The 27,874-nt window shown below is 36.7% G+C and overlaps 6 protein-coding genes and 2 pseudogenes across 11 annotated transcripts; 2 read left to right on the top strand and 6 right to left on the bottom strand.

The window, feature by feature from the left end:
- Window positions 1–28: 28 nt before the first annotated feature.
- On the bottom strand, window positions 29–1,463 carry LOC104788432 (aquaporin PIP1-1). Its single transcript, XM_010514187.3, has 4 exons — window positions 1,054–1,463; window positions 679–974; window positions 388–528; window positions 29–290 (listed from the first exon to the last, which is right to left on the bottom strand). Exons 1-4 carry the CDS (start codon window positions 1,379–1,381, stop codon window positions 195–197), a joined length of 861 nt encoding a protein of 286 aa, XP_010512489.1. The 5' UTR covers window positions 1,382–1,463; the 3' UTR covers window positions 29–194.
- A 2,247-nt stretch (window positions 1,464–3,710) lies between these two features.
- On the top strand, window positions 3,711–7,940 carry LOC104789822 (SKP1-like protein 21). Of its 3 annotated transcripts, none has more exons than XR_015558318.1 (10): window positions 3,711–4,509; window positions 5,091–5,264; window positions 5,441–5,665; window positions 5,754–5,945; window positions 6,031–6,141; window positions 6,237–6,306; window positions 6,738–6,856; window positions 6,930–7,117; window positions 7,342–7,457; window positions 7,638–7,940. XR_015558318.1 is itself a non-coding variant. In XM_087452184.1 (10 exons), the coding sequence occupies exons 2-10, from the start codon at window positions 5,229–5,231 to the stop codon at window positions 7,658–7,660; spliced, it is 1,062 nt and encodes a 353-aa protein (XP_087308310.1). In that variant the 5' UTR covers window positions 3,711–4,509; window positions 5,091–5,228; the 3' UTR covers window positions 7,661–7,940. The 3 variants fall into 3 exon arrangements, 2 of the variants coding, with proteins under 2 accessions (XP_087308310.1, XP_087308311.1); XM_087452184.1 differs by having other exon boundaries at window positions 6,756–6,856; XM_087452185.1 differs by lacking the exon at window positions 5,091–5,264 and having other exon boundaries at window positions 4,085–4,509; window positions 6,756–6,856.
- Window positions 7,941–7,969: 29 nt separating this feature from the next.
- LOC104788430 (U-box domain-containing protein 33-like) lies at window positions 7,970–9,939 on the bottom strand. Its single transcript, XM_010514186.3, has 6 exons — window positions 9,379–9,939; window positions 9,139–9,260; window positions 8,935–9,056; window positions 8,737–8,841; window positions 8,390–8,645; window positions 7,970–8,279 (listed from the first exon to the last, which is right to left on the bottom strand). The coding sequence occupies exons 1-6, from the start codon at window positions 9,581–9,583 to the stop codon at window positions 8,184–8,186; spliced, it is 906 nt and encodes a 301-aa protein (XP_010512488.1). The 5' UTR covers window positions 9,584–9,939; the 3' UTR covers window positions 7,970–8,183.
- A 377-nt stretch (window positions 9,940–10,316) lies between these two features.
- Window positions 10,317–12,650, bottom strand: LOC104788429 (U-box domain-containing protein 36). 4 transcript variants are annotated; one of them, XM_010514184.3, is made up of 7 exons: window positions 12,319–12,650; window positions 12,108–12,208; window positions 11,888–12,009; window positions 11,697–11,801; window positions 11,232–11,502; window positions 10,850–11,140; window positions 10,317–10,768 (listed from the first exon to the last, which is right to left on the bottom strand). In XM_010514184.3, the coding sequence occupies exons 1-7, from the start codon at window positions 12,497–12,499 to the stop codon at window positions 10,565–10,567; spliced, it is 1,275 nt and encodes a 424-aa protein (XP_010512486.1). In that variant the 5' UTR covers window positions 12,500–12,650; the 3' UTR covers window positions 10,317–10,564. The 4 variants fall into 4 exon arrangements, with proteins under 4 accessions (XP_010512486.1, XP_010512487.1, XP_087308309.1 ...); XM_010514185.3 differs by having other exon boundaries at window positions 10,317–10,740; window positions 12,108–12,211; window positions 12,319–12,611; XM_087452183.1 differs by having other exon boundaries at window positions 10,317–10,740; window positions 12,319–12,611.
- Window positions 12,651–13,597: 947 nt separating this feature from the next.
- LOC147945029 (1-aminocyclopropane-1-carboxylate oxidase homolog 8 pseudogene) lies at window positions 13,598–23,830 on the bottom strand (annotated as a pseudogene).
- On the top strand, window positions 22,846–23,346 carry LOC109133147 (putative defensin-like protein 119). Its single transcript, XM_019246186.2, has 2 exons — window positions 22,846–22,962; window positions 23,082–23,346. The coding sequence occupies exons 1-2, from the start codon at window positions 22,911–22,913 to the stop codon at window positions 23,255–23,257; spliced, it is 228 nt and encodes a 75-aa protein (XP_019101731.1). The 5' UTR covers window positions 22,846–22,910; the 3' UTR covers window positions 23,258–23,346.
- Window positions 23,831–24,297: 467 nt separating the features above from the next.
- LOC104788428 (1-aminocyclopropane-1-carboxylate oxidase homolog 8-like) lies at window positions 24,298–26,167 on the bottom strand. Its single transcript, XM_010514182.3, has 3 exons — window positions 25,480–26,167; window positions 24,935–25,259; window positions 24,298–24,826 (listed from the first exon to the last, which is right to left on the bottom strand). Exons 1-3 carry the CDS (start codon window positions 26,016–26,018, stop codon window positions 24,575–24,577), a joined length of 1,116 nt encoding a protein of 371 aa, XP_010512484.1. The 5' UTR covers window positions 26,019–26,167; the 3' UTR covers window positions 24,298–24,574.
- A 711-nt stretch (window positions 26,168–26,878) lies between these two features.
- On the bottom strand, window positions 26,879–27,776 carry LOC104789821 (1-aminocyclopropane-1-carboxylate oxidase homolog 8 pseudogene; annotated as a pseudogene).
- Between the last annotated feature and the right edge of the window lie 98 nt (window positions 27,777–27,874).

Below are 27,874 nucleotides of genomic sequence, written 5' to 3'. Positions count from 1 at the left end.
TTTATTATGTAGGCTTTTTTGTATACCATTTGCGTTGAACTTTTGGGAATTTTTATTTCTTTGTTTACAAAGATTGCATTAAGAGGGCACATTACAGTACAGATACAAACATTTCACATATGTAGATCAACAATAGAAGAACCTAAAGAGGACAAGACCAGAAACCAAAGGACTTGATGTCTTTTTTTATTTATTTAGCTTCTGGACTTGAAGGGAATGGCTCTGATCACAACCACATGGTAAAGAGCAGCAAGTGCAGCTCCAATGAAGGGTCCAACCCAGAACACCCACTAAAGATGGCAAAACAAAAACGAAATTGTCAGAGACTTTTTTTTATCAAAACGGAGTTTGGAATGAGATTGGTATTATAGTTAGTGTGAGACTCACGTGGTCGTCCCACGAATGGTCTTTGTTGTAGATGATTGCAGCTCCAAGACTTCTAGCTGGGTTGATGCCTGTGCCAGTGATTGGGATGGTTGCTAAGTGAACCAAGAAGACCGCAAACCCGATTGGGAGTGGTGCAAGAATCTGCACAATTGTTACAAAAACCCAAGCCAATAAGTAACAAAGTTTAAAGTGAAACCATAAGAATCAGTCTTTCTTACACACTTAAGTCAGCTTCACTCTGTTCAATTGTTTTAAGCAGCTATGTAACATGAACAAGAGATATATACTTACGGGGACATGAGAGTCACGGGCGTTTCTCTTGGCGTCAGTTGCAGAGAAGACTGTGTATACAAGGACGAATGTGCCAATGATCTCAGCTCCAAGACCACTTCCCTTGGTGTAGCCATGAGCCACAGTGTTAGCTCCTCCTCCTAGAGCCTGGTATTGCTTAGGCTGGAACCCTTTAACCACACCAGCACCACAGATTGCTCCCAAGCACTGCATCACTATGTAGTACAGAGCTCTAGTGAGCGACAGCTTCCGAGCCAAGAACAGACCAAAAGTAACCGCTGGGTTGATGTGTCCACCTGAGAGGTTACATTAACATAAACTTCAGATTATAACACTTCAAATTCCACATAGAAGAAGAAGAGTAGAGTGACTTACCGGAGATACCAGCAGTGCAGTAGACTAAGGCAAAGATCATACCACCGAAAGCCCAAGCGATACCTTGGATTCCAACGGAAGCACACATACTTGGCGACCTTTTAACTCCCATAACAGTCAAGACAGTGATGTAGAGAAAGAGGAAAGTAGCAATGAACTCAGCGATCCCGGCTCTCCAAAAAGACCATGAAGAGAGCTCACCTGGTTCGAAAAACGGAGCAGGTGGTGGCTCGTTGTAGTCTTTGTCGCTCTGAGCAGAAGTCCCGATTGGTTGTCTCTCAGGGAACTTGTTAGCTCCAACTCTAACATCTTCTTCCTTGCCTTCCATCTTCGATATTTCGATCTCTTTCTCTCTTGAGAACTGTGTAGCTTTGATTTGTGTCTCTGTTGTGAATATTCCAGAAGTGGGAGTGGTGTGAGTTTTTATAGTTGGGAAGGTAATGGAAACATAATGGGGAGAAATAAATTAAAGACGATGACAATATTGACAGTAACATAAATATTGTTAATGTTATCTTCATAGTAATCATACTACTAGTACTAAATAAATCTAATTATTGCGTTTTGGACAGAGTTTTGAATGCGCTATTCCAGCTTTTTTTTTTGTGTAGTTTAATTAGTGTGTTTAAAAATAAAGGATTGAAGAAAAATGTGGTTTATAAAAATAAAATTAGATCAATGTCGATTGTTTTTAATAATCCTAATGATTGTCACTAACTAACTGCTACGAACAAAACTTATTTTTTAAAAAAACATGAATGATCGTCTGATTGAGAATGATCTGGCGTTTGCCAAGATAAGACCATCTGTATATGACCTTACCATCAACATATTGACATTCTCCGTAGTTAAAAACCATGATTTTGTGTGTAATTCTTTCTTAGGTGATACTTTCTTTTGTAATTATCACAGTTAAAAACTTAAAATAGCATTGGTTTCTGTAAAGACTACAATTTTACTTAGTTTCTAACTCAAGCTCTAAAAACAAAAACATTCTTTTTCACATAATGATTTTCATTATATAATACAAAGTGAAATACAAGGGTGCAATGCATTTTTTAAATCCTAAAGTCCACAAAACAACATCCTCTCAATAGTCGATGTTGGAAAAATCTACAAATGCAAATGGAAGAGATCCAAGGATAGAGGCTTTAAAACATAATTCTGCTATAAAAACATATTTCCATCATTCTGCTATAAAAGATAATTGTATCATTAATTCTAAAAAAAAAACAGAGTGGTAGTGTACAATTTGCCAAATAGGAAAGACAAAGGTAAAGAAAACAAACGACAGTGGTTTCTATATTGTTTTTGGAGTAGGCCATTGCGCCCTACGCTCTCCTAAGGGCCATTTTGATTTTTCAACTCTATATATAGTAATTTTTTGAAAAGATTTGAAAAGCCATTAATCTTTAAATATTATTTATTTTCACATAATTTGAACTGCACAGTAAAAGAGAGAGCCAATTAAAACCAAAATGTTGAAACATCAGCACTGCAGCATGAGCTAAAATCACTGACCACTAGTAAAAAAGACCGACCCATGACACAGAGAGAAAAAGGGGTGTACGAAATGTTTTTTGGACTTTTCTGGTGGAGTAATCAAAATTCAATTTAATTATAGCCGTCCAATGCATCGGCGATAAGATACGTGGAGTCACCCACCTAATGCCGCCGCCTTAACATACTCAAAAACCGACCATTCATTCATCTAATGACAATTTCTTTATTTAGTTTTTTTGTTTGCTGGATTCTTCTATTCTTTTCATGATTGCAACTGCCCCGCCCCACCTAGCCACCCCAAAATTCTCTCGTTGCGTCACTGTCCCATAAAAAAACATGTGAAAACTAGTAGTCATTGACCAAAATAACAACACAAAAACGAGCAAAAGTAGTAGATTTTAGGCACACAGCAGGTAAAGCTTGAGCCAATAAATGGGCCATACAGCCCATATATAACAGCCTTTAGTTATTGGATGTCAGGCCTGGTTTTTAAATAAACCAAATACAAAAAAAAAAAAAAAAAAGAGTCAAGTTTTACCATCTCGACCCAAATGAGCTACAATTTCAGACCCAAATGACAAACAAACTTCAGCACTATGACGATCTTTGTTTAATCAATTGAATCATAGCTGCCTAAATTTGGTAGTTACTTTCTTAGGCGAGATGATAGAAAAAGACTTCAGGACAAAATATTATAGATCAGAATATATCTTCTGCTGCTGAGGATGAGGAACTCGATGTCTTTCTGAAGCCTGAGGCACGAGATGTTTGGCTCGGAAAGCTCGTCAAAAGGTTAATTATTTTTCTTCTATGGTTAATTATTTCTATTTGTCATTTGCTTGATAAGTTAATAACTGTGGTATAACCATTTGTTTCGAATTTCATGTTTGTAGATTAGACGGGTTGATCCAACTCTTGACATGGAGGCTGGCAAGGGAGATGAGATGACTACGGATTGTTGTTAACTATATCCATCAAGTCATTCCGCATAAGGGCTGTTGAAGTGTTAATTTCAAGTCAACTAGTGTATACGGATTCACACAGTTAAAACAGGTCTCATCCTATAGAAGTAGTAGTAGAAGCATTGGGCTCAATAGATAAGTAATACTGACGGTTATAAGCATCAAAACTTGTAACATATATATATCTAAATGTTTTTTTTTTTTTTTACTTCTATATTCTCATCAATACTTCTATATTTACGTTGTTCAACCAAGAAAATAATAATATTTCAAATAATTAATTTTGAAAATATTAAATTGGTAATAACGTATATATCTTAAGAAATAGTATGTTTCTGACAAAAATTTCTGTCGTAATTTGAAGATAAGTTTTTTTTAAAATAAATTGATATAATGAAGAATCTTTTAGAAATTATTAACCTACTTACTTTGTTGCTCAGACTAACAAAAAAAAAATCCAAAAAAAAAAACATATGATTTTACTATGTAAGAAAGATAAGACATCAAATATTCCAATATATGTAGTAAAAAAAATACAAAGGACAAGACAGCGATAGAGTTGAGCCACACACTTTCACAGCTTGGCCAGAATTAGGCAAATTAAAGCCCTCTAGAAGAAGAGCCTCGTCACCGACTTCATCAACCAGAGCAGACCAGACAAACCAAACCACCCAACGAACCCTAAAGATTCTATTCCCGTGTTTTTTTAACCATCTCGAGCCATGAGCCATCACGGCTCCTACACGTGGCGATAACCCACTCCATTCTCTTTCTTTTTTTTTTTGCGCGAGAACTTAAAAAAATTATTACTAAAAAAAAAAAAAAAAAATCCCCAAAAATATTATTAAGCCCTTCTTTCTCTCTCTTATCCGCTCCTCTCTCCTCTCTCCTTTGGTCTGTTTCCTGCCGCCGCCGCCGCCGTTCTCCTCCGTCAGATTCATATATTTTCCTCCGCCGTCTTCACTCATTTGCTTCTCCTCCAATCATAAAGGTACGACGACACGCTTTGTATTCATATATTTGCTTTCCTCTTATTGATTCTCCATTGTTTTTGTATCTCTCCCTCTGCTGCTTGGTTTCGATTGTATTGTATCATTTGGTAATTTGAATGTTGTCTCTCTCTATCTCTCGCTCTTGTGTTAATTCACTCTGTTCCTATTTTAATTTCACTCTCCATTGTATCAATTTTAGTTTCGGCACCTCTGTTCATTGTTTCATTATTTGGTGTATTCATCGTCACCTCCTCTATCCATTTCTAGGCTTTAGGGTTTTACAAATTCAATGATTTGAGGTTCCTTTTTTCACATTTTCAAATAAAAAGAGAAGAAACAGAGAGAGTTTGAATCGATTCCGAATCCTTGAAACTGAAAAAAATTGGTAATTTTAGACTTGTGATTTTGTGTGGACCTTAGTAGTTATTGCATTTTTGATTCAAAGTCTTAAGCTTACAAAGTTTCATTTCTATTTCTGATCATATAGCTTTTTCTTGTCTATTACTTAGTTTGCTGTTCTGTTTCCGGATATTGATTGATGTCTGTGCTCTAATGCTCATAGACCTAAACTTGTGTGCAGTATTGGGAAACCTGAAGATCCAAGAAAAATTAATTGCTTTTTATAGTGGGGACTGTCCTATTTATTGTAACTTGACTGTGTAATATATAAGATATAAACTTAACGAGCTTTATACCCCAAGACTGGGTCTACATATCAATGTCAGAAGGTGAAATGGCCATCATCAAACCAGAGGTAAGACGTTAGTTATCAGATAGAGAGTGACGGTTAATATCGTTATATATTTTGCTCAAAGTTAACAACCAACCATTTGCGTCATATATTTTTATCGATGTATGCAGTTTTTGAATGAATAGTTGAACTTTTACCTTGCACCAAGACTAATTACTTTTTCTGTGTTGTCAACATAGATGATGAAATCCTATATATGGCTTGAAACTGCTGATGGATCAATCCAACAAGTGGAACAAGAGGTTGCAATGTTCTGTCCCATGATATGTCAAGAAGTTATACAAAAGGGTGTTGGATCTTCTAAGAACTACGCAATATCTCTTCCACAACGAGTCAATCCAGCCATGTTAAGCCTGATTTTTGATTACTGCAGATTTCATCAAGTACCTGGACGTTCAAATAAGGTTTATTTGGAGGTTTTTAAATTGATAACAAATGGCGTCATGTCGATGATCGTATGCTTTTTCTTATTAGAGCTCTTTCTACTTTTAGGAACGGAAAATATATGATGAAAAATTCATCCGGATGGATACAAAGAGGCTCTGTGAGTTGACCTCAGCCGCTGACAGTTTGCAGTTGAAGCCGTTGGTTGATCTTACTAGTCGTGCCCTTGCACGAATTATTGAGGGGAAAACCCCTGAGGAGATACGCGAAATATTTCATTTGCCTGATGACCTTACCGAGGTATGTGGTGCCCAAGATCATCACTTTTTAGGAGGTGTCATTCCTATCTACTTCTCTGTTTTAGCTTTTTGTTACGATTTATCAGGAGGAGAAATTAGAACCTCTGAAGAACACAATGGATGATCCGCGGATTCGATTGTTGAATAGATTGTATGCTAAGAAAAGAAAAGAACTGAAAGAAAGAGAGAAACTAAAGGTGTGTTGAGCATTTTAATAATTAAGTTAGGAACTGGTTTGTAAGAATGAACTATGGTACTAAGTTTTATATTTATGGCTGTTTCCATGTCCTAGAATGTCGAGGTTGAAGAACATGTCGATGAGCGTTCTGTGGATGACCTGTTATCATTTATTAATGGCAGAGGTACTTTTCTTAACTTCATATCTCTCATGTATGTCATGTTCCTTCTTCTGCTCCGAGTTGTCCAATCCATGTTGATGGCACCACATATTGGTTCATGTCTGGAGTCGATTTTGATGCTACGTTCAACTTTGTAGATTTTTGGTAGGCTCTTTTCTAGTTGCTGAATGAGTGCCTGATATGAGATTCTCACTGTCTTGTGCTGCAATTTCGTGGGCAATTTATTGGTCACTTTTCATATCAGTAGACTTCTTGCTTATGCGTTTTTGGCCGAGTTGATAGATTATATAATGCTCAAATCCTGGTTGATGTCCTGTTTTCATAACCCCTCTGTGCATAGATAAATTGAAACATTTGATGCGTGTGTTTATGTTAGCATTGCTTCTTGCTCTTCTCTTTTTCTACTTCCTTTGAAAGCTCTCATTGGAGAGAAGGATAATTATGTTTCACAGATCACAAGGTGGTAAAGACTTCCAAGAGCAAAAAGAAGAACAAGAAAAGGAAGGAGCAGAAGAATGGTACATCAATGGGAACATGTGGAGCTTCAGAAAAGGTTGAAACTAGTTTCTCTCTGATTGCTCCTTGTTAGTAGTAATCAAGTTACTAAGGAAGTTTCTTCGTCTTAGGATTCAAAACATAATCATCCTTCCAAATCACGAAGTGCTGAGATTGTTGAAAATACTGCGTCCAGCTTGGGAGATGATGTATCTAACTTACTTAGTATGGAAGATGATATTTTTACGCCACAGACTGAGTTTGAAGATGGTTATATAGATGATGAAATTGATCCAGCTTTGAAGGAAATGCTTGATAGGTAAGTGGCTCTTTTTCAAACTCCTGCCTGAAGTATTCGTTTTGTGCTGATATAATTGATATCAGTCCCTCCTCCAGATATACCTTCTACAAACCTCATCGTCTAGTAATCTCATGTGACTAGATATGCACATGAAGTTATATATGTAGATCTATATCGAATTGTGCAGCCATTAAGTGATCAAGTGATACTAAATAAAATTATTGAACCTTATGTTAATACAGAGAGGTAGAGGATTTTGCTCGAAGATTGAACTCTAGTTGGGTTCTATCAATAGGACAAGAAAGGCAGCCTGTGCACTTTTCCATAAATGGCAATGGGGCTGCAAGGCGGTTGACAGGTACATGCTATCCTTTTTCCTGGTTAATCTTTACATTCATGGTGACAGTGTAGCACAAGATGCTGTTGAACTGCACCGCATCGGTTTTAGACCTTTAACTACGCCATACTTCAGTCTTCTACATAGCTTTTGATGACTGATGGTAGATGGTTTGGTTTGCATGCGTTTTGAACTTTGAAGGTCCAGCTGCAGGACACAAGTGAAGCTGAAAACGCTAGTCCAATGGCTGGAACAGTTTTGGTGAGATCCCCACTAGAATGTAAGCAATTAGAGAGAGTGGTGTTCCGGTCACCGGCGTTTGATGTGTGTCCTCCTGTAATTTTTTCTTTCTTTCCACAATCTGCTTTCTTTCTTCCTTCTCAGTTAATCCGGAGAGGTAGGATGCAGTTTTGTTTTGTTTTTTCTTACTCCTTTTTAGTGATCAACCCTTTGTACACAACTTTTAATTAAAGAACTGGTGAAAGCATTTAGTTGGTTGGCTCATTTTTTTGTTTTTAAAAAAAAATCAAGAATAATGTGAAGATGAGATTCCATTATCTATAGAATTACAAGCCTCACATTGCTCACAAGATGAGAAGGAGAGGAAATCTCAAAGCAGCTTCTCCTCACACAATTGGGGTTTACAAATATGAGATACATTGTATTTACAGATGTGATCAAGATCTTTGTAGCTTTATGTTCTTGTCCTCTTCTTCTTTTTATGTGGCTTTTCAGGTAATGGTGGGGTCATTGACCATGCTTATGGTTTTGGATGGCAAGCCTTTGCCAGAGTTTGGTGGAGTTAATCAGGAAGGTTATCATGCCCAGTCCCATCCCGGTGCACTGGTGGATCAACACCGTAAGGCAATTCATGAGCCAGGTGAAATGTTAAGGAAAGAAAGAAAAGAAACAAAAAGAAAGTATTCTCTCTTATTTAGGATCGCAGGGCTTACCGGTAAAGAGGGTGGAGATGAATGGTTTGATTTCTCTTCCAGTACACTTACACTTGAGGAAGCCTCAGATCCTCCAAAGTATGAAATTGTACTAGCAGACCGAGAAGAGCTGGTTCGTGATGCTCTCTCCTCCTCCTCCTCCTCTTCACTGTTCCTCTTTGAAACTCCACTTTCTTGATCTGAATGGTGGGAGACAAGCCGTTGAAAGTCAGATAGTAGGGTTGAGAGAGCTCGGACTTCATCCATTCTAGCTTCCCTACAATGATATTGCACACAGACGTCAAACTTAAAAAGATCATATGTTATATCTATACAGCTATGGAAAAGAGATGGACTCTGGGTTGAACCTTGTATGAATGAGATATCCTTTGCAGATAAACCGTATATGACAAGTCACAGACGCGTGTTTGCAGACGAAGATGGCTTTCCTCGATCTCAAATCCTCCATTTTACTGAAAACAGATCACCACAAATGTCAAATTTGAGAGACCTGGTTAAAAAAAAAAGGCAGGAACACAAGCGTGGAAACTAAAGACACAATATACGTTGAATAATGATTGTCTGAAGCTGCTCCCATGATGAACTTCCTCACTTTGTTCTCAGAAATCGTCTGCAGGATTCCCTTTTCGATCGAGTTCATCTCGACACACAGCTTCTCCGCTTGAACCTGCAAAACCAATCTCTTTAGAAATGGCGGAAACTTCACATCCCTTATGTAAAGAAGAGTATACACACACACAGAGACATACCCCTTTGCGAAGGCATATTCTAAGGTACTCATCAAGAATCTTGTCTGTTTTGGCCTTTTGTTTTTCTCTGTATGCTCTCACTAATTCTTCATCTACGGTTGCAGCATCGAATTTGGTACCCACTGTGGAAGTAAAGAGAGGAAGATCATAAAAAGTCAATTTCTTTAAGAGCTCTCTTTTTCGTGTATAAACCAGACAGGTGTTGTTGCCTTGTTGGAGCGAGGAAATAGAAAAACTTACAGAGAGGAATCATTTGAGCAGGTCGATGAACAAGAAGGATGCAGATCTTGCAACCTTGACAGTTATCTAATACCCAGGACAGATTTGACTTGTTCTTGGCAGGTTCTCTCCCTAGTGCAACGTATATTCTCTCATCCATCACTGCTTCTTCTTCTTCTTCTTCTTCTTCTTCCATGTTGTGCTTTTTTGCTCCTTCAAAGTCCATAGTGTTTTCTCGGGAAAAAGTTAATAAGAAAAAATCTTGAGAATGGCTGGTTCGTTTCAGACAAGAAGGCAGAAGCTATGGTCTTGTCTTCTTCTCGGGCAAATGTTTAATAGTAATATATAAATATGGGAATCAAGAAACAGAGAAGATCCGATGAAGGGGCATGTGTCATCCCTTTCTGGTGTTACTCTGTTCTTTCGAATATTCGATCTGGAAACTTGTATACTATGTATTATTTCTGGTGTGGTTTTACTTTTAAAGCCCTTTTAGTGATTGTCAACGACCTAATCAAAACTCGAGGAGGTAATCAACTGTCGATTAGACCATGAAAATATTAAAAAAAACAAATGAGGTATGAAAGTAAATCAGGCAACATTTCACCAGATTATACATTTCTTTGGGAGTATTATAATCGTCAATCATAAACCTTAAAAATTAGTATATACTGTTTCGATAATTGAAGGAGTAATTCAAATGGAATGGAGCTGCAATAAAAACGCGCTCGAACGACTTCATATTTAATCACACGCGCAGTATTAGTGCGTGTCCACCTATTTTCTCTGTTTTCCTATAAAAAAAGGAAATTTTTAATTAAAAGGGCGCGTGAGAGCTCTGCCGTGTCTGTTTCCCAAAAGTCATATGATCGCGTTTTATATAGTTTTAATTTAAATCGACGCTAATAATGTCTTCCCCATATGTATCTTGGTTTGTAATAATACACTTAAATCAAAAGTGATCAAAAATTATTGTCTACTAATATCCAAAGCCGTCTCCCACAAACGAGTGTGACTCATACCAACCAACACCGACTAGTAGTAAGTAAAAGACTTTACAATACCATATCAAAAAAAAACCCATAAGAGAGAACTACATCAAGGTTGAGAGGAAACGGAGAAAAGAGTCTCCTTAATTATCCCCACTAATTAAGGACTTAAAAGAAAATTCCTTTTTGATTTATATCTTTACAAGCAGGGGATCTGTTCAATGATTCAGGAGCTTGAAGCTTGAAGCTTGAAGCCATTCTTGGATTGCGGATCGAAGAGCAAGATTTGGAACCAGGCTCTTATGAGGAAGCCTTTTGTTTATCATCGGAGAAGTCTCGTGTCCTCTCTCAAACCACCCGCTTATTGCTTCTCTTTCATATGTAAATCCATCTGCTGCTACATGTGGATCCTCCATTATATCCTAGATGTTGTTCTCTTATATAATTGTTAACATTTTGATCATTTAGTAGTTTTCACTCATCTTACAACGTTTCTTAATTACCTGTGTAATGGGACAGATGAAGTACTGAGGCGGTTCACGCTTACTCTTCAGCTTTGATACTTCTCTAAGCTCTATCTTCAACTCTTCTAGTTCTTTTCTAAGTCTTTTCAATGCTTTCATGGATAAGATATAACTGCCTTGAAGCTTTCTTGTCACCATATTAGTTTCGGCTATTCGGCTCTCGGATTCTGATCTCATCTTTACAAGTTCTTCTTTCGCTTTACTCAGTGCCTTCTCTGTTTCTCTCCTATGCTTCAGCTCCTCAAAATACTCATTTTCCGATTGTTTAGCCTACATTTATTATTGGTTTTAGCTAGAGAAGAGTTAAAAAAAATTGATACTTTTCTAAGCAATAAAACATGTTAGAAGGAACTTGTATTACCCTTTTGATTGCATCAACTGCAGCTTTTTCAGCTTCTTCACGCTTGTATGCCTCAAAGTGTGCTTCCTTTTCCGAATTCTCAGCTTCCTCGACAGCTACTTGGATCCGAATCTGATTCTCATCTTTAGTTATACTTGAGCTTGGAACACTTTCAGTTCCTCTAGTTATACTTGAGCTTGGAACACTTTCAGTTCCTCTAGTTATCTCAGATTGGCTCAAAGAATTTGAAGATGCACCTTCTAGATACAAGTTATCTCTTCTTCTAGCTTCCCTGCATTGATTTAATACCAAAAGAAAAAAAAAACACTTGTGTGTAGTGTGACTTGTGAGACAAAGATCTCTGTCTCACAAGCAGAACCCCAAAGACAATTCCTAAACCAGTTACTAATGTCAATTTGCAGTTAACACAAATTAATATTAAGAATTGAACAAGAAAGACATTTTACACCAAAAAGTTGGACAGACCTTGAACTAATTAGGTATCCGTTGCACGTAAACCATATCTGACAAGTAGCAGGCGCTTCTCTGTTAATGTAAATAGCTTTCTTGGACTGTAAGTCTCTCATATTCCTGAAAATTTTGAGTTTCACTTCAGTGATTCATCCGTATATTAGATAACCAAAAAGTCTTTAAGTCTACACTTATCAACCACCTACATTGAATAGTGTTTATCAGCTGCTGCTCCCATGACGAGTTTCCTAACTCCCCGCTGAGATATCAATTGGAGGATACCTTCCTCTACCGAATCCTTTTCAATATATATTATCTCTGCAGTGACCTAATTCACACGATTTAACTTGAAATTTAGAAACAAACACTCTTGGTCTTGTAAAACCAAAACAAAATGGATATCTAATTATAATTAAGTAATCATACCTGCATTTGCATGCATATATGAAGGTACTTGTCCAAATTCTTATGTACTTTCTCTTTCTTCTTTTTATGAAGCTTCAATTTCTGGTAGTGGGACATCGCTCCTGCTTGAAATGAATAAAACAAGATATAGTCCAAAATCAACCAATTAATATCCTTAAAATTCAGCACAACACAAAAAAGATTGGAAAGGGATTTATAATAAAGTACTTACGGACTAAGATCTGGATAGGTTGATGAACATGGACAATACAAAACTCTTTGCATCCACTGTTCTGTATCGCCCAAACGAGTGCAGTCTTGCTCTTTAGTTCTCTCTCTCTCACTGCGACATAGATCTTCTCATCCACCAGCGTCTCCCTCATGCCAGTTGCCATTGAAATCTTTAGTGTCATATATAGTGACTCTAGTCCATACAAAAGAAACAAAGAGAAAACGGAAATTTTTTGAAGAACAAAGTGATAGAGATTTGATTTAACAAGGTAGTTGATGAGACAACAAGCTATTCAACTCCCAGAGAATATATAGAATAGAGAATCTTATCACAAGGAAGCTGAATCATGACTGTATGGATAACACATTCCAAAGAAGCGGTCACAAGAATCTGAAAGCGATACTGATGAATACGGAAACTTGGTACAGAAGTCAAAGAAAATCTGAGGTAGCTAGGCATTCTCTAGAAGATGATGTCGTCAAAGCCTGTGCGTAAGCTTGCTTACCTAAGCTCATATATATATTTCTTCATGTGCTTTTATAATTTTGCCCCACATCAAGGTCAATCACTTTCTCTAACGACCTGGTCTGTCTACTCTCTACTAATTAAGCCGCGTAATAAATTAGACTTAGGCTTTTAAGAACTTTTTACCTAATCAAGAAGCATACATAAAAAAGCTCAAGAGGAAGAAAGCAAGTTTTTTTTACGATTAGTTTAAATAATTTAAGGAGAACCGCCATTAAGTAAAGACTGTGATGCAGAAACACCCGACGTGGTCTGATCTCGCCGGCTCTTCTCTCTCACTGTAATTTTTTATCTTTCGAATTTTAGTTTTTAATCCCTAAGAGTTTTTTCTTTTTAGTTTATGGTCCCTTAAGCTTGTGATTTTTATAGCTATAGGCCTATAGCTCATGACCTTTGTAGTTTTAATCTAATCCCATATCTTTTTGGGATTTATAGTATAGTCCTCTTAACTTTTGAGTTTTAAGTTCAGTCTCTTAACTTTGTGATGTTAACTTATTGGGATGAGAATAAGTCAATGAGCCGAGGGTGTGTTTCTTCCAAAGACTTTTTATTTGGTCCATGTCACATGGGACTGGAACACATACTTGCACACATTATTTTACAAATGACTTCTCAATAACGACTTGCACACATTATTGATACAATGACTTGCAAGTATGTGCACATATTTGGCCAATGACTCAGGTCTTGACATGGAGAGACGCAAAACAAACATTATTGATACAAAGATATTTTATTTAATTGGTCAATGTGCTCAGATCTTGAAATGGTGTAACGCAGAGGTATTGAGCTCTTTAGACCCGTACATGCTCGAGAACTCGGCAATAGTGGTGTCCCTATACTTGGGAGGGTTTTGTTCTGACGTTAGTTCTTTGATGGGTCCATATACTCGAGGATTTGCCTTCATGACAGTGCTGAAGATGGCACTGAAATCCGCGGCTCAGCTGCTCTATTTGCTATCACCCTGTGCTCCACGCTTGTGAATTTGTCATTGCTTATAAGCTCAACAATTTTTTTTTAAAAAAGTTAGTCACATTTCCGTCTAAATCATTGAATGAAAGTATATATAAATTGAAACAAAGCTAAAAAGTTTACTAGTAATATAACCTAGGCCTGGGCATATTACCCATACCCGAATTCCGAACCCGAATCCGACCCGAAGTAACCGGTTCGGTACGGGTACGGATTAGTGATAATACCCGATTAGTTGACTATGAATGCAATTTTGGTGATAAACACTGGCGATGCCAATTTGAAGCTGTTGTTGCAGGTTTTAGATATCAAAATGATTGGGTAATTGATCAATGTTAAAGAGCTTTTATACTTAAATCTGCAATGGATTTGATTCAGGATTGGTTTTGCAAATCTGAGATTGCAAAGAGGAAAGAAGAAGCTTGGATAGATGACCATAGCTTCTACCCAGTGGTTGTGTACACAAATATTCATCGGTTTTTATGAACATAGGTGTTTAGGAAGAATTGCCAAATATTTAGGAAGGATTGAATGATGTTTAGCTAGGAAGGACTGAATGATGTTTAGAAAGAATCTTTTACAATTCAGGATGACTTTCATTAAAAAAAAAAGTGAGCTATTTATCCTTTACAAGTACATGAACAACACTAAGCATTAGCTCAAACACAATAAACCATCATCAACAATATCTAACCACCATCATAAACAGACCATATCTGATTACAAAAGATTGTAAAAACATTAATTCAAACTCACAGATATTTAGGAAATAGTTTTTGAATTTTAGGAAGACATTCATTAAGAAAAAATATATAGAACAAATATTTGTGAGTTGATACATTATCCCTTACTAATGGATTAATCTTGTGATACATTAACTAGTAATGGAGTAATTTGTGATACATTGGGACAAAAAATAAATAAAAAGGTTTAAATACATATTTCTGCAAGTTTAGGAAGGATTTCATAATGTTTAGGAAGATGATCTTGAATCACAACCATCATACTTTCTAGAGCTTAAATCTTGTTCGATTAGAGTATCATAAGAGAAAAATTCAACATCATTCCTCACGTGTTGCCTCCTCATCCTCATCCTCATCTGCACCTAATGAGCTTCTCATCTACTCAAAGCTCTCACCTATAGCTTCTTCTTGCCATAACTACCCTCACCTTCTCCACAAGTACATGAACAACACTTCTTTCTCTCTTTTTCCTTCTAACACCGATCTCATCGAGAAGCTCATCCTCTGCGGTGCCACCCACGTCCTTGCTGTCGTTGTTTCTCATGAATGCCCCGGAACTCGTTAGATTTAAAGCATGAATCTAATGTCATCTGGTCTTACTACTCTTGCAATAGCTTCGATTGGTTGGTTACTAAATTCCCAAATCTAAGGTTCAATCTCTCCTTGGAAAAATCCAAATCTCAGCTCTACGCTTACAAATCCGAGCTTGATTTACCAATCTCGCAACTTCTCCAGGTCGCTAAATCAACCATTTCAGTTCTCTATCTCAGGATTGGTGTCGGCGGTTGGGACTGGATTTTAATTTATCTATGGCGTTGAAAGCTTCTAACGTTACGGTTGATGACGAAAATGAACTTCACCAAAGGAGAAGAAGATGAGGAAGAAGAAGAAGAAGAAGATTTGAGATCGGAAGCTTCACCGTAAGTTTCGTCAAAAGCTTCGTCGTCGACGGCAAATAAGCTTTAGATAGATTAATATCTCTGTAAAAAATTAGAAAATTGTTGTAAACTAGAGGATTCAAAGGCTGAAAACTCTTGTTCTTATTAACTTATAATCGAATGAGGTTACATATATATAGTAAAGTACAAAGGCAAAGCCTAAACCGACTTAGTAATAAGGACATGGCCGATGGGCCTTGGCCGACGGGCCTTACAGAAGAAGACATATAGAAGGCCAGTTATGGAGTCCATTAAGTGATTTACAACACTTCCCCTTGGATGACATAACCGTGCTGATGCTAAGGGATCGATGCAATACGCTTGGGGGTGCTGCCTCATTAAAACCTTACCAGGAAAACCCAATGGGACAAAACCATGGTGAAGGAAAAAGAGTACAACACACATTGCTCCCCCTGTTCTAAGCATCACTAGAAGTCCTTAAGTCTCCGCATTCCAATCTGGTGTGTGAGCTTCTTGAATGTTGATGTCGGTAATGACTTGGTGAAGAGATCGGCTGAGTTGTTGCATGATCGAACTTGTACTACTTGATCTTCTCCGGCCTTTTGTGTTTCGTCCGATCTCCCTTGATGTAACCTTCCTTGAGCTGTGCGATGTTGGCAGTATTGTCCTCATATAATACGGTTGGCTCCTTGTCTTCGACCATACCGCAATCCGTCCTGATATGTTGAGTCATCGACCTAAACCATACACACTTAAACTTTCTTTGTTATAACCTGCATCAGCAAAACCAGCTAAAACCTTCTTTGTAATAGTTAGTATAATATAAACCCAAATTTAAAGTTCCTTGTAGGTAACACAACACATGTTTGATACCGTTCCAGTGCCTTTGGGTCAGACAAGAACTAATTCTTGCTAGGAGGTTCACGGCAAAACATATATCTGGTCTAGTGTGGCTAGCCAAGAACATTAACTCTCCTATAGCACTGATGTATGGCATTTCAGGATCGAGAATTTCCTCATCGTCCTTCTTTGGACCAATGGATCCTTATCCAAATCAATGCTCCTTTACAACCATTGGGCTAGTCAATGGGTGAGCTTAGTCCATATTAAATCTCTTGAGTAGTTTTTCTGTATATGCCATTTGATGCACAAGGATTCCATTATCAATGTACTCAAGCTGTAATTCCAAACAAAGCTTAGTTTTACCTAGGTCTTTCATTTCAAATTCTTTCTTAAGATATTCAACTGTTTGGGCTATTTCACCAGGTGTTCCAAGAATGTTTAAATCATCCACATACACTGCTATGATCACAAACCCTTTGTTTGCAAACTTCTTTATAAATACATGGACTGATGAGATCATTCTTATAGTCCTCTTTGGCTAGGTACTCACTCAATCTATTGTACCACATACACCCACTTTGTTTCAGTCCATAAAGGGATTTGTCTAGCCTTATGCAGTATTGTTCTCGAGAACCACTCTAATCTTTGAGCTCAATACCCTCTGGTAATCTCATATAAATATCATTATCCAGTGGACCATATAAGTATGCAGTTACAACATTCATTAACCGCAAATCCAGTTTTTCTTTTATAGCCAGACTTATTAAATATCTAAAAGTTGTTGCATCCATCATAGGGGAGTAAGCCTCCTCATAATCTATTCCTGGTCTTTGAGAGAATCCTTGTGCCACTAGCCGTGCCTTATATCCTACGATTTCATTACTCTCATTTCTCTTCCTTACAAAGACTCATTTGTGTCTAACTGGCTTTATATTAGGTATTGTCCTTATGATTGGACCAAACACACTTCTCTTCTTTAAAGAGTTTAACTCCACATCAATGGTTTCTTTACATTTTAACCAATCTTTACTTTGAATGCACTCTAATATAGACGTGAGTTTCTGATCCTCATTTATTTCAAGTGCTACCTTTCATGCAAATTTTTCATTAATGTCGACATCTTTGCGGTTCCATTTTATTCTTGACATGATATAGTTTATCGAGATCTCATTATTATCAATACCTTTAGGTCCTTGAGGTTCAGCGTCCCAAACCTCATTTGGTACCTTAGGATTTGCCGCGGCCATGTCTGTTAATTCCTTAACCTCGGTTTTACTTGCACCTTTCTTAGATTTCCGAGGGTTCTTATCTTTGGAACCTAATGGTCTACCTCGTTTCAAACGGGCCTTAGACTCTGTAGCAACTTGATTATTGTGTTCCTTTTGAACATCAATACGTACTGATGCATTACAAGCTGGTACGTACGATTTTCTTATTCTAGCATAATTTTCTTACTCTCTTTGGGTCAGCAAAGGAATCTGGCAATTAAATAGCTAGCTTTTGCAAATGAATAATCTTTTGGATCTCTGCATCACATGCTAGAGTCCGAGGATCTTGCCAATTTAAGGATGTTTGATTCCATAATATTTCTTTGACCAGCTTGTTTGTCTCTCCACCCAACATAGGAAATTCGGATTCAACAAAGTGACAATCCGCGTATCTGGCCTTAAATAAATCACCCATAGTTGGCTCAAGATACTTAATAATGGTGGGAGACTCATATCCAACATATATTCCCATCCTCCTTTGAGGTCCCATCTTTATTCTCTGTGATGATGCATTCGATATATAAACGGCACACCCAAATGTCTTTAGATGGGATATGTCTGGCATCTGACCCGTTAGTAATTGGGATGGGAAATATTTATGCTCACTAGATGGCCTGATGCGTATAAGCTCTACTGCATGTAATAGTACGTGTCCCCAAGCCGACACAGGAAGCTTCGACCTCATTAGTAATGGTCGAGCAATCAATTGAATACGTTTAATGAAGGATTCATCTAATCCATTCTCTGTATGTTCATGTGCCACAGGGTGATCCACACTTCCCCCCATGGACATACCATAATTATTAAACGCTTGGGATATAAATTCACCAGCCTTATATAGACGTATAGTCTTAAGTGGAAAATCTCTTTAGTTACATTTACTGGTGATGGCCTTATAATGAGTTTCTCTTGTGTACATGCTACACACGTGAGATTCTTAGGGATAACTCTTCTCTCTTTTAGGAGTGTGCCCATTTAAATTTAATATCAGCTTACGCATCATGTTAGAACCCGGATGGCCAATCCAGTCATGACACAAAATGAATTATCTTATTCATTGCCAAATTACCCTCTATCATATTAATCTTAGCATGGTAAAGGCCAGTGGCTAGTGCAGGTATAGAATCTAGGACTTTCTTATGTCCTTGGGTGATTTCAGTAATATATAGGAACTCTTTGTTTCCTTCATCCTTTATTTCAATATGGAAACCATTCAAATGAATGTCCTTAAAGCTCAATAAGCTTCTCTTAGAGCTGGGTGAATACAAGGCATTACATAGTTCAAGATGTGTGCCATAAAATATATGCCTGACCGTAGCCTTCAATTAGGCTTGCTATACCCGCTATCTTGCTAATATTGGCATTTTTCATTATGAGATTATGCAAAATATCTCTTATCCTTCAAAATCATGTGGCTTAATCCATTATCCACCACACTTATGTTCTTGTCCTTAGCCATTTCCAATAATGGACAAGATGTTATGTTTTAAACAAGCAAATATATAATGAAAGAAATAATATAATTGAATTTAAACCAAAATAATAATTCAATCAAATTCAAAGCATAGAACATAGAAATTAAATCAATACACCACATGAGTTTAATTATCTTCCTTTAGGCAATCAAAAATCTCATAATCTAATTTAATCATCATTCTCATGGTTGAAATTTCCTTCACCATCGAGATGAAGCAGGTTAGCTTCTGGATTCTTTTTTTTTCAAACTCTCTTAATAGAGATCAACAAGGTGCTTAGGAGTTATGCATGTCTTTATCTAATGGTTCTCCATACCATAATTATTACAAGTGGACTTGGTCTTATGTTGCGGTTTAAATAACCCACGGCCTCTACTCCGACCACGGCCGAAGCCTAATCGGTTTCTACGGCCTTGACCACCATAATTATGTCCTTGGTAAGTCCCACGACCAGGACCAACACGTCCACTTCCTCCTCGGCCATGGCCACACTTGTCCATATGGACATAGTTAGACTCCTTAGTCTCTTTTGGCTCTTTAGGCTCTTGAGGATTTTCTTTGCCATGTCAGCCTTGTGAGTTTTTGGTAATGGAGTTGTACCAGGAGGTCTCAACGCACTATTCATCATCAATGGCTCATTTTTCTGCTCAGCAAGCAGCAAACAAGAGATTAGGTCTGCATAGGTCTTAAACCCCTTAGTGTGAAAAGTAGAGAATGTCTTCTCTAGCAGATCCTTCTTAGTAACCTCAGTACCACACAACCTTAGGATTGAGGCAATCTTAAAAGCTCTTTGTTATACTCATCCACGGATTTGAAGTCCTGGATCCTTAGGTTTTTCGAATTGAGTCTTTGGTAGGAGCACCATCTGTTGGTGTCCGTATTTGTTTTTCAACTCTGTCCAAAGGTCAATAAGCTTCTCAACAGTGAGGTACTGGTCCTTGAGACTCTCAGCAAGGCGTATATGCACAAATCGCCTTACATCTACTCCTTTTAGTGCAGTCATTATCATCCTTAATGCACTCACATAGGTCCTTTGATTTTAGGTTAATACAAAACATGCACCCGATTATTTCATGCGGTTTTTAAGACCAAACCATGCAATCATTTTGGATTATGCCATGCGGTATTTAAGACCGAACCATGCAATCGTTTTTAGTCTAGGCCATGCGGTATTTAAGACCGAAACATGCCTTGCCTTACTTATAATTTCGTGGCTTTTAATATGCATAAAGACAACAAACCTAGATAGATTTTATTCTAGTATGAACACATAGTCTCAATGATTTAGAAGTTTTCCTTTTTACTAGATAGGATTTCCTTTTATTAAGTATTTCCCTTTTCTTATAACAGGATAATGATAAAATATTTAGGAAATATTTTCTAGGCCTTTAAGATAATGTCTAGGATTAAAATTGGAAATTATCCTAAACTTTAATTCTTTTAGCAAAGTTTCATTTTCCTTAGATAATTTTGAGTTTTAGAAAAATTCCTTTCTTAGATAAGATTTTCCTTTTAGTCAATGTTTTTAAAACCGGACCGGTAACTGAACCGGAAAAGCTTATGGGTCATGAGTCAATATGGTTCGATTGGGGTCAACAGGGTTCAATTGATTTTGATGATATTTTTATAAATAATAGGTATGGATATGTCTTCTATTTTCTTTCAATGATTATAACTATGATATAATTGGATATACCAAATAAAATACTTCAATAATCATAATGTTTTAAAAAAACCTTTAAAAGTAATAATTTCAAAATGCAACAAACTCAAAGTATAACCAGTACTAGTAAAATAGTTTAAAAATTCAAATCTAAAAGCAATAAGAGAATAATTAAGAGTGTATAACATTTAATCTTCATTATCTAAGAAACCCTACTATTACTAATTTGCTAAGAAGAAACTAGAAAAAGTAAGTAATTAAATTAATTGCACTCATTTTTACAAAAAAAAAAGTAGAACCCGGTTTTATCCGGTTTAATGGTTCACCGGTTTTTGGGTTTTTGGCGGGTTGATATGGTTTTTTACCGGTTCAATTTCTTTTGGGTTTTGATATTAACCCAACCCGGATATAATACCGGTTCGCGGGTTAACGTGGTTCGACCGCCGGTCCAGTCCGGTTTTGAAAACATTGCTTTTAGTTTAGTAAATTTTTCTGTTCTAAATAGGATTAGGACACAAATTTTAGGATATATTTTCTAGGATTTTAGGATAGTTACTAAAATATTTTGGAAGTTATCCTAATTTATGCTTTAATCTTAGAACAATTCCGATTTCAATGTTTTAGTTTTTTTTAGAAGTTTAACAATTAACTAAGAACAATCGGATTCAATCCTAGAACAATCAAACTAATGCTTTCTTATGAATTTCGAACTTAGTTTTCTAGTTCTAAGGTTCTCATGCATCAAGCAAGAACAAACAAACAATCCTAATCGGATTAACAACCTAGAACAATCATATTAAAATTCTTCTCTAAATCGATTTTAGGCTTCTAGGTTCAATGCTCTTATGCAAATAACAAGCAATCAATCAACAACAATCAACCGGATTTAATCACAGAATAATTTGGTGCAATTAGCAAGTAATCTAGCAACCCTAAACCTCACACAATCCGATTTTAGTATTTTAGGGTTCTTATAGAAATAAGTCAGGTTCGATTATATGTGTCCAATAGGTTCGAATTTGTTTACCTTCCACCAATTAGGGGTTGACTGGAATTGATCCGGGAGCTAAAGACCTCGGATATACCTTTGAGTTGATTCACGAACCTCGGACAAAGTAAGCATACGAACCGATCACGAACAGAGCTTTTCACGAACAGAGATTGACCACGAACCTCGAACAAGTTATGAACAAAAACTTGATCACGTACAGAAACCGGCTACGATCGGATCTCTGAGCAGGAACTAGCCGCGTACACGAACGGAAGCTGATCGCCGAACTTGGACGAACAAGAACTTTTGTGGGCGGCGGTTTAGGGTTCGGACAAGAGAAGAAAGATGTGCGGCGGTTTTAGGGTTTTAGGTTTTCTCAGCTGGCTTTAGGGCTTCGTGCTGATAACATGTTGTAAACTAGAGGATTCAAAGGCTGAAAACTCTTGTTCTTATTAACTTATAATCAAATGAGGTTACATATATATAGTAAAGTACAAAGGCAAAGCCTAAACCGACTTAGTAATAAGGACATGGCCGATGGGCCTTGGCCGACGGGCCTTACAGAAAAAGACATATAGAAAACCGGTAGAGTCCATTAAGTGATTTACAACAAAAATAAAACAATACTATATTTATTAATGCTAATTTTGGAACTTTAGGTAACCTGTGCTATGTTTGTCTACAAAACTTAGTTTAGTGCTAATGTAGGCAATTCCTCTTAGAGGAATTCATCTATTCTTTTTTTACTAAAACGTTGCAAACTATAATCATTAGAAATAAAAAGAATTTTTTTTCAAATCATTTATAATACTTGAAAATCTATAATTTATGATATTATTTATATTCGATCAAATTACATAAACATATTTTTGAATGTTAAGATAATCAATTTGATTTTGTTATATTATATAATTTATGGATAAAAATCCTACGAGATCTGCATCTTTGACCATTCAATGTATACAATTTCTGTTTTTTTTTAATTATTAGTTATATGTTTCTTATTGTGTTCTTATTTGCTTCCATTTGAATTGATTTTGTTGTATATATCCTTCTCATTCGTATCTTTTTATGATCGGAAATAGATATGCTAGTAATAAATTCTTCATATATATATATATATATATATAGTCTCTACATGTGTACATTACCATTAACATTCCTGGTTTTTTTTCCACCTAATTTTCATTTTTATTGTATAAAATCAACAAAGATGATGACTAAAGCTACAGTTCTTTCTATCTTTATGATCGTTCTCGTTTTAGGTTTGATTTACACATCTACCATTCTATAAACATTTTAAAATATTTGTAGTTATTGTTTGTCTCAATATTTTTTATTATGTAAGAATTGTTTTAAAGATTATGTTTTAAATATTTATCAGGAATGATGACGGGAGAGACGCAAGGACAAGAAATGTGTCGTGATGTTCTGAGAGGTCAAAAGTGTGTCACTCACACCTGTGCCACTTTCTGTAAGCAAAAATGGAATGGAAGTGGCTTCTGCTTCCAGAACGGACAGATTAAAAACTGCATCTGCACGTTTCCTTGCAAATCTTGATTTATTTATTTTTTGTTTTTATCAATTGTTATCTATATAAACAATAATAATAAAAAAATTATTATAATGACATGAAAAAGGAAACAAAATGTTACAGTATTCAGTCTTATATGAATTCTGATTTCACTTTTTTTTATAAGACATGAGCTATTATAATTTTTTTTTTGAACAAAAAGAGCTATTATAATAACTTATAACCTGGAGATGATCTCCAAAGTTGACGACAAGAGCTCCAGGGACGGGAGGGATATCAACCCAATATTGGTCGTCATGGAGAACTTGAAGCCCTCCGATATTCCCCTGAAGAACAATGGAGAGAGAAGAAAAATCAGTGTGCTTGCTTAAGCCTAGAGTAAGGTCAGGCTGAGGGCAAGGTGGGTAATACTGGCCAAACAAGACCAATGACTTGCTGCAATCCATGTCCTTGAGGTGATTACGGTTCAACCCTAGAGCCTCTGATAGAAGCTCAAAGAGCCACTCACCTAAATTCATTATTTCCTTTGTGTACTCCATCATAATCTCCCTGCCACAACAAAACTTTTGATTCAAATTTAAGAGGTTTTACTGGCTCATGTATTTTTAAAACCATTTAACTCCAAATGAGTTTCCTTTTATCTTCATTAAAAGGAAACTCACCTAAATTCAAATGAGTTTTCTTTCTGACGGCGCGGACACTAAATTTTTCTTCATCTTTCGAATTTTAGCTTTAATCCTTAAGATTTTGTTCTCTTCAGTTTAAGTCCCTTCATCTTGTGATATGTATAGATTTTATCCCCTATACTTTGTGATTTTAACTTTAATCCCATATCTTTGGTTATTTTTAAGCTGAATCCTTTTAACTTTTGAATTTTAAATTTAGTCGGTGTTAACGTTTTGGGATGAGAAATTTACGTCAGCGAGTAAAAATATATTTCAAAGACTTTTATTTGGTCAATGTCTCATACACATGGAGTTCAGTCCACACATTATTATAATGAAACAGATTTTGTGAGTTAATTAAGATAATGAAGATGTTGTAAAAAAAAAAAAAAAAAAGATAATGAAGAAGATAAAAGCTTGATTAATTATTCCTAAATGAGGCTAAGTGCCCCTTACATAGATAGAGTTCAGAAATTAAACCAACGTAAACATTAAACCGGGTTTAAACAACAGACCGGCATTAATTACTAGCTAAAGATAGAAAGGATATAGGAGAAGAGTCTGTGACATATGAGGCTTTTTTATTTTGGCCAATTAATATTGTCTCAGATCTTGACATGGAGTGAGGCAGACACTCGTTTATTGATACAAAAGATATATTTGTTTCGGTCAGTTTGCTCAGATCTTGAAAGGGTGTAAGGCAGAGGTATTGACCCCTCTAGACCCGTACATGCTTGACAACTCGACGATGGTGGTGTCCCTATACTTGGGAGGGTTTTGTTCTGTAGTAAGCTCTTTGATGGGTCCATATACTCGACGATCTTCCTTCATGACAATGCTGAACAAACATGCCACTGAAATCCGCGGTTCAGCTGCTCCATTTGCTATTACCCTGTGCTCCACGCTTCTGAATTTGTCATTGCTTATAAGCTGCACAATAAAAATGTTAAAAGTCACATTTCCGTCGTCTAAAATCATTGATGAAGCGTTCTATCAATACAAAAACAAAGCTAAAAAGTTACTGGTAATTTATATAACCTGGAGAAGATCTCCGACGTTGACGACAAGAGCCCCAGGGACGGGAGGGACATCGAGCCAATATTGGTCATCATGGAAAACTTGAAGTCCTCCGACATTCCCCTGAAGAACAATGGAGAGAAAAGAAAAATCTGTGTGCTTGACTAAGCCTAGAGTAAGGTCAGGCTGAGGGCAAGGTGGGTAATAATGGCCAAACATGACCAAAGACTTGCTGCAATCCATGTCCTTGAGGTGTTTAGGGTTTAACCCCAAAGCCTCTGATAGAAGCTCAAAGAGCAATTCCACTAATTTCATTACTTCTTTTTTGTACTCCATCATAATCTCCCTGCCACATCAAAAAGACTTTTTGATTCAGAGTTTAAGAGGTTTTATCAATCGCTCATCATGAATTTGTACTTGATTTTGAAATAGATAATCTTTTATGTTTCATTTTTTTTAATTAAAAAGAAAAACATTTCATTAGGATTTTTCTTTTTTTTTGTGGTTTGATAAAAGCCTTTCTTATAAAACTTTTGAAAACCGTTTGTAGAAGAGTTGGACCTTACCCACAAATTGGAGGCAAGTCCTCTGATGTGGGAGGATCCGGGGCCATATAGGCACACATGGTATCTCTCCAACTCGCCGCCTGAGAGGTGAAGAGATCATAGTTACTGTAGTAAACCATTTTTCTAGTGTGATCGCGAGAGTAGAACCGTTTCTTTAATTCAGAGTCTTGCTCGTGAAACCCGCGAACCCCTTCGTTCACCTTCTCCAGCACGTCGAGGGGGATCCCGTGATTAACCACCTGGAAGAAGCCCCATTTGTCCGCTGCATCTCCTATCTTGTCCACCAAGCTTCTTCGCGTGTCTGAATCTTGATTCTTGTAGTACACTCCTCCTTTCAGATCGATGGTTGGGATCGTGAGCTGTGAATCTCCTAGTGGTGGTTTTGGGCTTTCTAAAAGAACCGGAGACGCAGTACGGAACATAGCTGGAACCTCTGAGATTCCAGAATCAACAAGGCCTTTCACGCCTCCCATCGTCTCCTCGAAAGATTTTAGTTGAGTTAAACGATCAGTTGCAATGTTGGATGTTGTTGAATCCATTGCTTTTTTTCTTTTTCTTTTTCTTTTTTTTTTCTTTCTTTCTACGATTTACATCGACATACTAGTCTTATAGTATTTTTATACTTGTTATAGTGACTTCAAGCCTTCAAAGCACTATTATTAACAAAGTACAGTATAATATGGCCACCATCAAACCATAATTAACAAATACAGTATAATATGGCCACCATCAAACCATAATTAACAAAGTACAGTATAACATGGCCACCATCAAACCATAGTTAACAAATACAGTATAATATATATGGGCGGTGACCCGTGACTATCAAACAATTTTAACAAATACAGTAGAATCTGGCCAGTGACCTGTGACCATCAAACCATTATTAACAGATTCAGTCTTTTTATAGAATACTTTTTGTAGTTCATAATTCATCATATATAATAGTAAAATCTAAGGTGATCTTTAGCCACCCCCACAAAAGAGTGACCATAAATACAAACACTACTATACTAGTAATGTACAGTAACAACTATTAACTACGAAGGGGAGGATATATGTTGTATTGTACCCTCTGTGCATAGATATATAATAATAAAATCAGATAATTTTGAATTGACAAAATTTATAGTATAGCCCTCTTAACTTTTGAGTTTTAAATTCAGTCTCTTAACTTTGTGATGTTAATTTATTGGGATGAGAATAAGTCAATGAGCCGAGGGTGTGTTTCTTCAAAAGACTTTTTATTTGGTCCATGTCACATGGGACTGGAACACATACTTGCACACAATTATTTTACAAAAGACATTATATTTCGCCAATGACTCGGGTCTTGACATAAAGAGACGCAAACAAACATTATTGATACAGAGATATATTATTTAATTGGTCAATGTGGTCAGATCTTGAAATGGTGTAACGCAGATGTATTGAGCTCTTTAGACCCGTACATGCTCGAGAACTCGGCAATAGTGGTGTCCCTATACTTGGGAGGGTTTTGTTCTGACGTTAGTTCTTTGATGGGTCCATATACTCGAGGATTTGCCTTCATGACAGTGCTGAAGAAACATGGCACTGAAATCCGCGGTTCAGCTGCTCTATTTGCTATCACCCTGTGCTCCACACTTGTGAATTTGTCATTGCTTATAAGCTGAACAATTCAAAAAAAAAAAAAAAAAGTTAGTCACATTTCCGTCTAAATCATTGATGAAACTATATATCAATAGAAACAAAGCTAAAAGTTTACTAGTAATATAACCTGGAGAAGATCTCCAACGTTGACGACAAGAGCTCCAGGGACGGGAGGGATATCAACCCAATATTGGTAGTCATGTATTTTTTTAAAACATTTAAATCCAAATGGGTTTCCTTCATCTTCTTTAGGAAGTCTTTCTAAAAGAACATTGTAGTCAGTTAATTCAGTTGGTATGGAAACCTTACCCACAAAGTGGAGGTAAGTCCTCTAATGTGGGAGGATCCGGGGCCATATAGGCACACATGGTATCTCTCCAACTCGCCGCCTGAGCTGTGTAGAGATCAAAATTACTGTAGTAAACCATTTTTCTATTGTGGTCGCGAGAGTAGAACCGTTTCTTTAATTCAGCATCCTGCTCGTGAAACCCCCCAACCCCTTCTATCACCTTCTCCAGTACGTCGAGCGGGATCCCGTGGTTTACCACCTGGAAGAAACCCCATTTCTCCGCTGCATCTCCTATCTTCTCCACCACGCTTCTCCGCGTGACTGAATCTTGATGCTTGTAGTACACTCCTCCTTTCAGATCGATGGTTGGGATCATTATAATATTAAAATCTAAGTTGATCATATCTATATTTAGTATATACATGCGTAACAAACCATCCCACAAAAGAGTAAGCATACCAACAATACTATATA

Source organism: Camelina sativa, chromosome 5 (assembly GCF_030686135.1).
Source record: "Camelina sativa cultivar CO46 ecotype springtype chromosome 5, ASM3068613v1".
In the NCBI taxonomy this organism is placed as follows: domain Eukaryota; kingdom Viridiplantae; phylum Streptophyta; class Magnoliopsida; order Brassicales; family Brassicaceae; genus Camelina; species Camelina sativa.
The sequence above is the reverse complement of the archived record's forward strand: the minus strand, read 5'-3'. Positions and strand labels throughout refer to the sequence as shown.

Bases quoted from the DNA above. Each gene is read 5' to 3' on its own strand.
- LOC104789822 (XM_087452184.1), top strand. From the start codon at position 5,229: ATGTCAGAAGGTGAAATGGCCATCATCAAACCAGAG. The intron at 5,666-5,753 runs GTTTATTTGGAG...TTCTACTTTTAG, and splicing joins TACCTGGACGTTCAAATAAG to GAACGGAAAATATATGATGA. The intron at 7,118-7,341 runs GTAAGTGGCTCT...ATGTTAATACAG, and splicing joins TTGAAGGAAATGCTTGATAG to AGAGGTAGAGGATTTTGCTC.
- LOC104788432 (XM_010514187.3), bottom strand. From the start codon at position 1,381: ATGGAAGGCAAGGAAGAAGATGTTAGAGTTGGAGCTAACAAGTTCCCT. The intron at 975-1,053 runs GTAAGTCACTCT...GTAACCTCTCAG, and splicing joins CTGCACTGCTGGTATCTCCG to GTGGACACATCAACCCAGCG. The intron at 529-678 runs GTAAGTATATAT...ACAATTGTGCAG, and splicing joins CCCGTGACTCTCATGTCCCC to ATTCTTGCACCACTCCCAAT.
- LOC104788430 (XM_010514186.3), bottom strand. From the start codon at position 9,583: ATGGACTTTGAAGGAGCAAAAAAGCACAACATGGAAGAAGAAGAAGAA. The intron at 9,057-9,138 runs GTATGTCTCTGT...TTGGTTTTGCAG, and splicing joins GAATATGCCTTCGCAAAGGG to GTTCAAGCGGAGAAGCTGTG. The intron at 8,280-8,389 runs GTAAGCCCTGCG...TTGATCCACCAG, and splicing joins CATCTCCACCCTCTTTACCG to TGCACCGGGATGGGACTGGG.
- LOC104788428 (XM_010514182.3), bottom strand. From the start codon at position 26,018: ATGGATTCAACAACATCCAACATTGCAACTGATCGTTTAACTCAACTA. The intron at 25,260-25,479 runs GTAAGGTCCAAC...TTGATGTGGCAG, and splicing joins GACTTGCCTCCAATTTGTGG to GGAGATTATGATGGAGTACA. The intron at 24,827-24,934 runs GTTATATAAATT...TTTATTGTGCAG, and splicing joins ACGTCGGAGATCTTCTCCAG to CTTATAAGCAATGACAAATT.
- LOC104788429 (XM_010514184.3), bottom strand. From the start codon at position 12,499: ATGACACTAAAGATTTCAATGGCAACTGGCATGAGGGAGACGCTGGTG. The intron at 12,209-12,318 runs GTAAGTACTTTA...CATTTCAAGCAG, and splicing joins ACCTATCCAGATCTTAGTCC to GAGCGATGTCCCACTACCAG. The intron at 10,769-10,849 runs GTAATTAAGAAA...AACAACATCTAG, and splicing joins TCATCTGTCCCATTACACAG to GATATAATGGAGGATCCACA.
- LOC109133147 (XM_019246186.2), top strand. From the start codon at position 22,911: ATGATGACTAAAGCTACAGTTCTTTCTATCTTTATGATCGTTCTCGTT. The intron at 22,963-23,081 runs GTTTGATTTACA...AATATTTATCAG, and splicing joins TATGATCGTTCTCGTTTTAG to GAATGATGACGGGAGAGACG.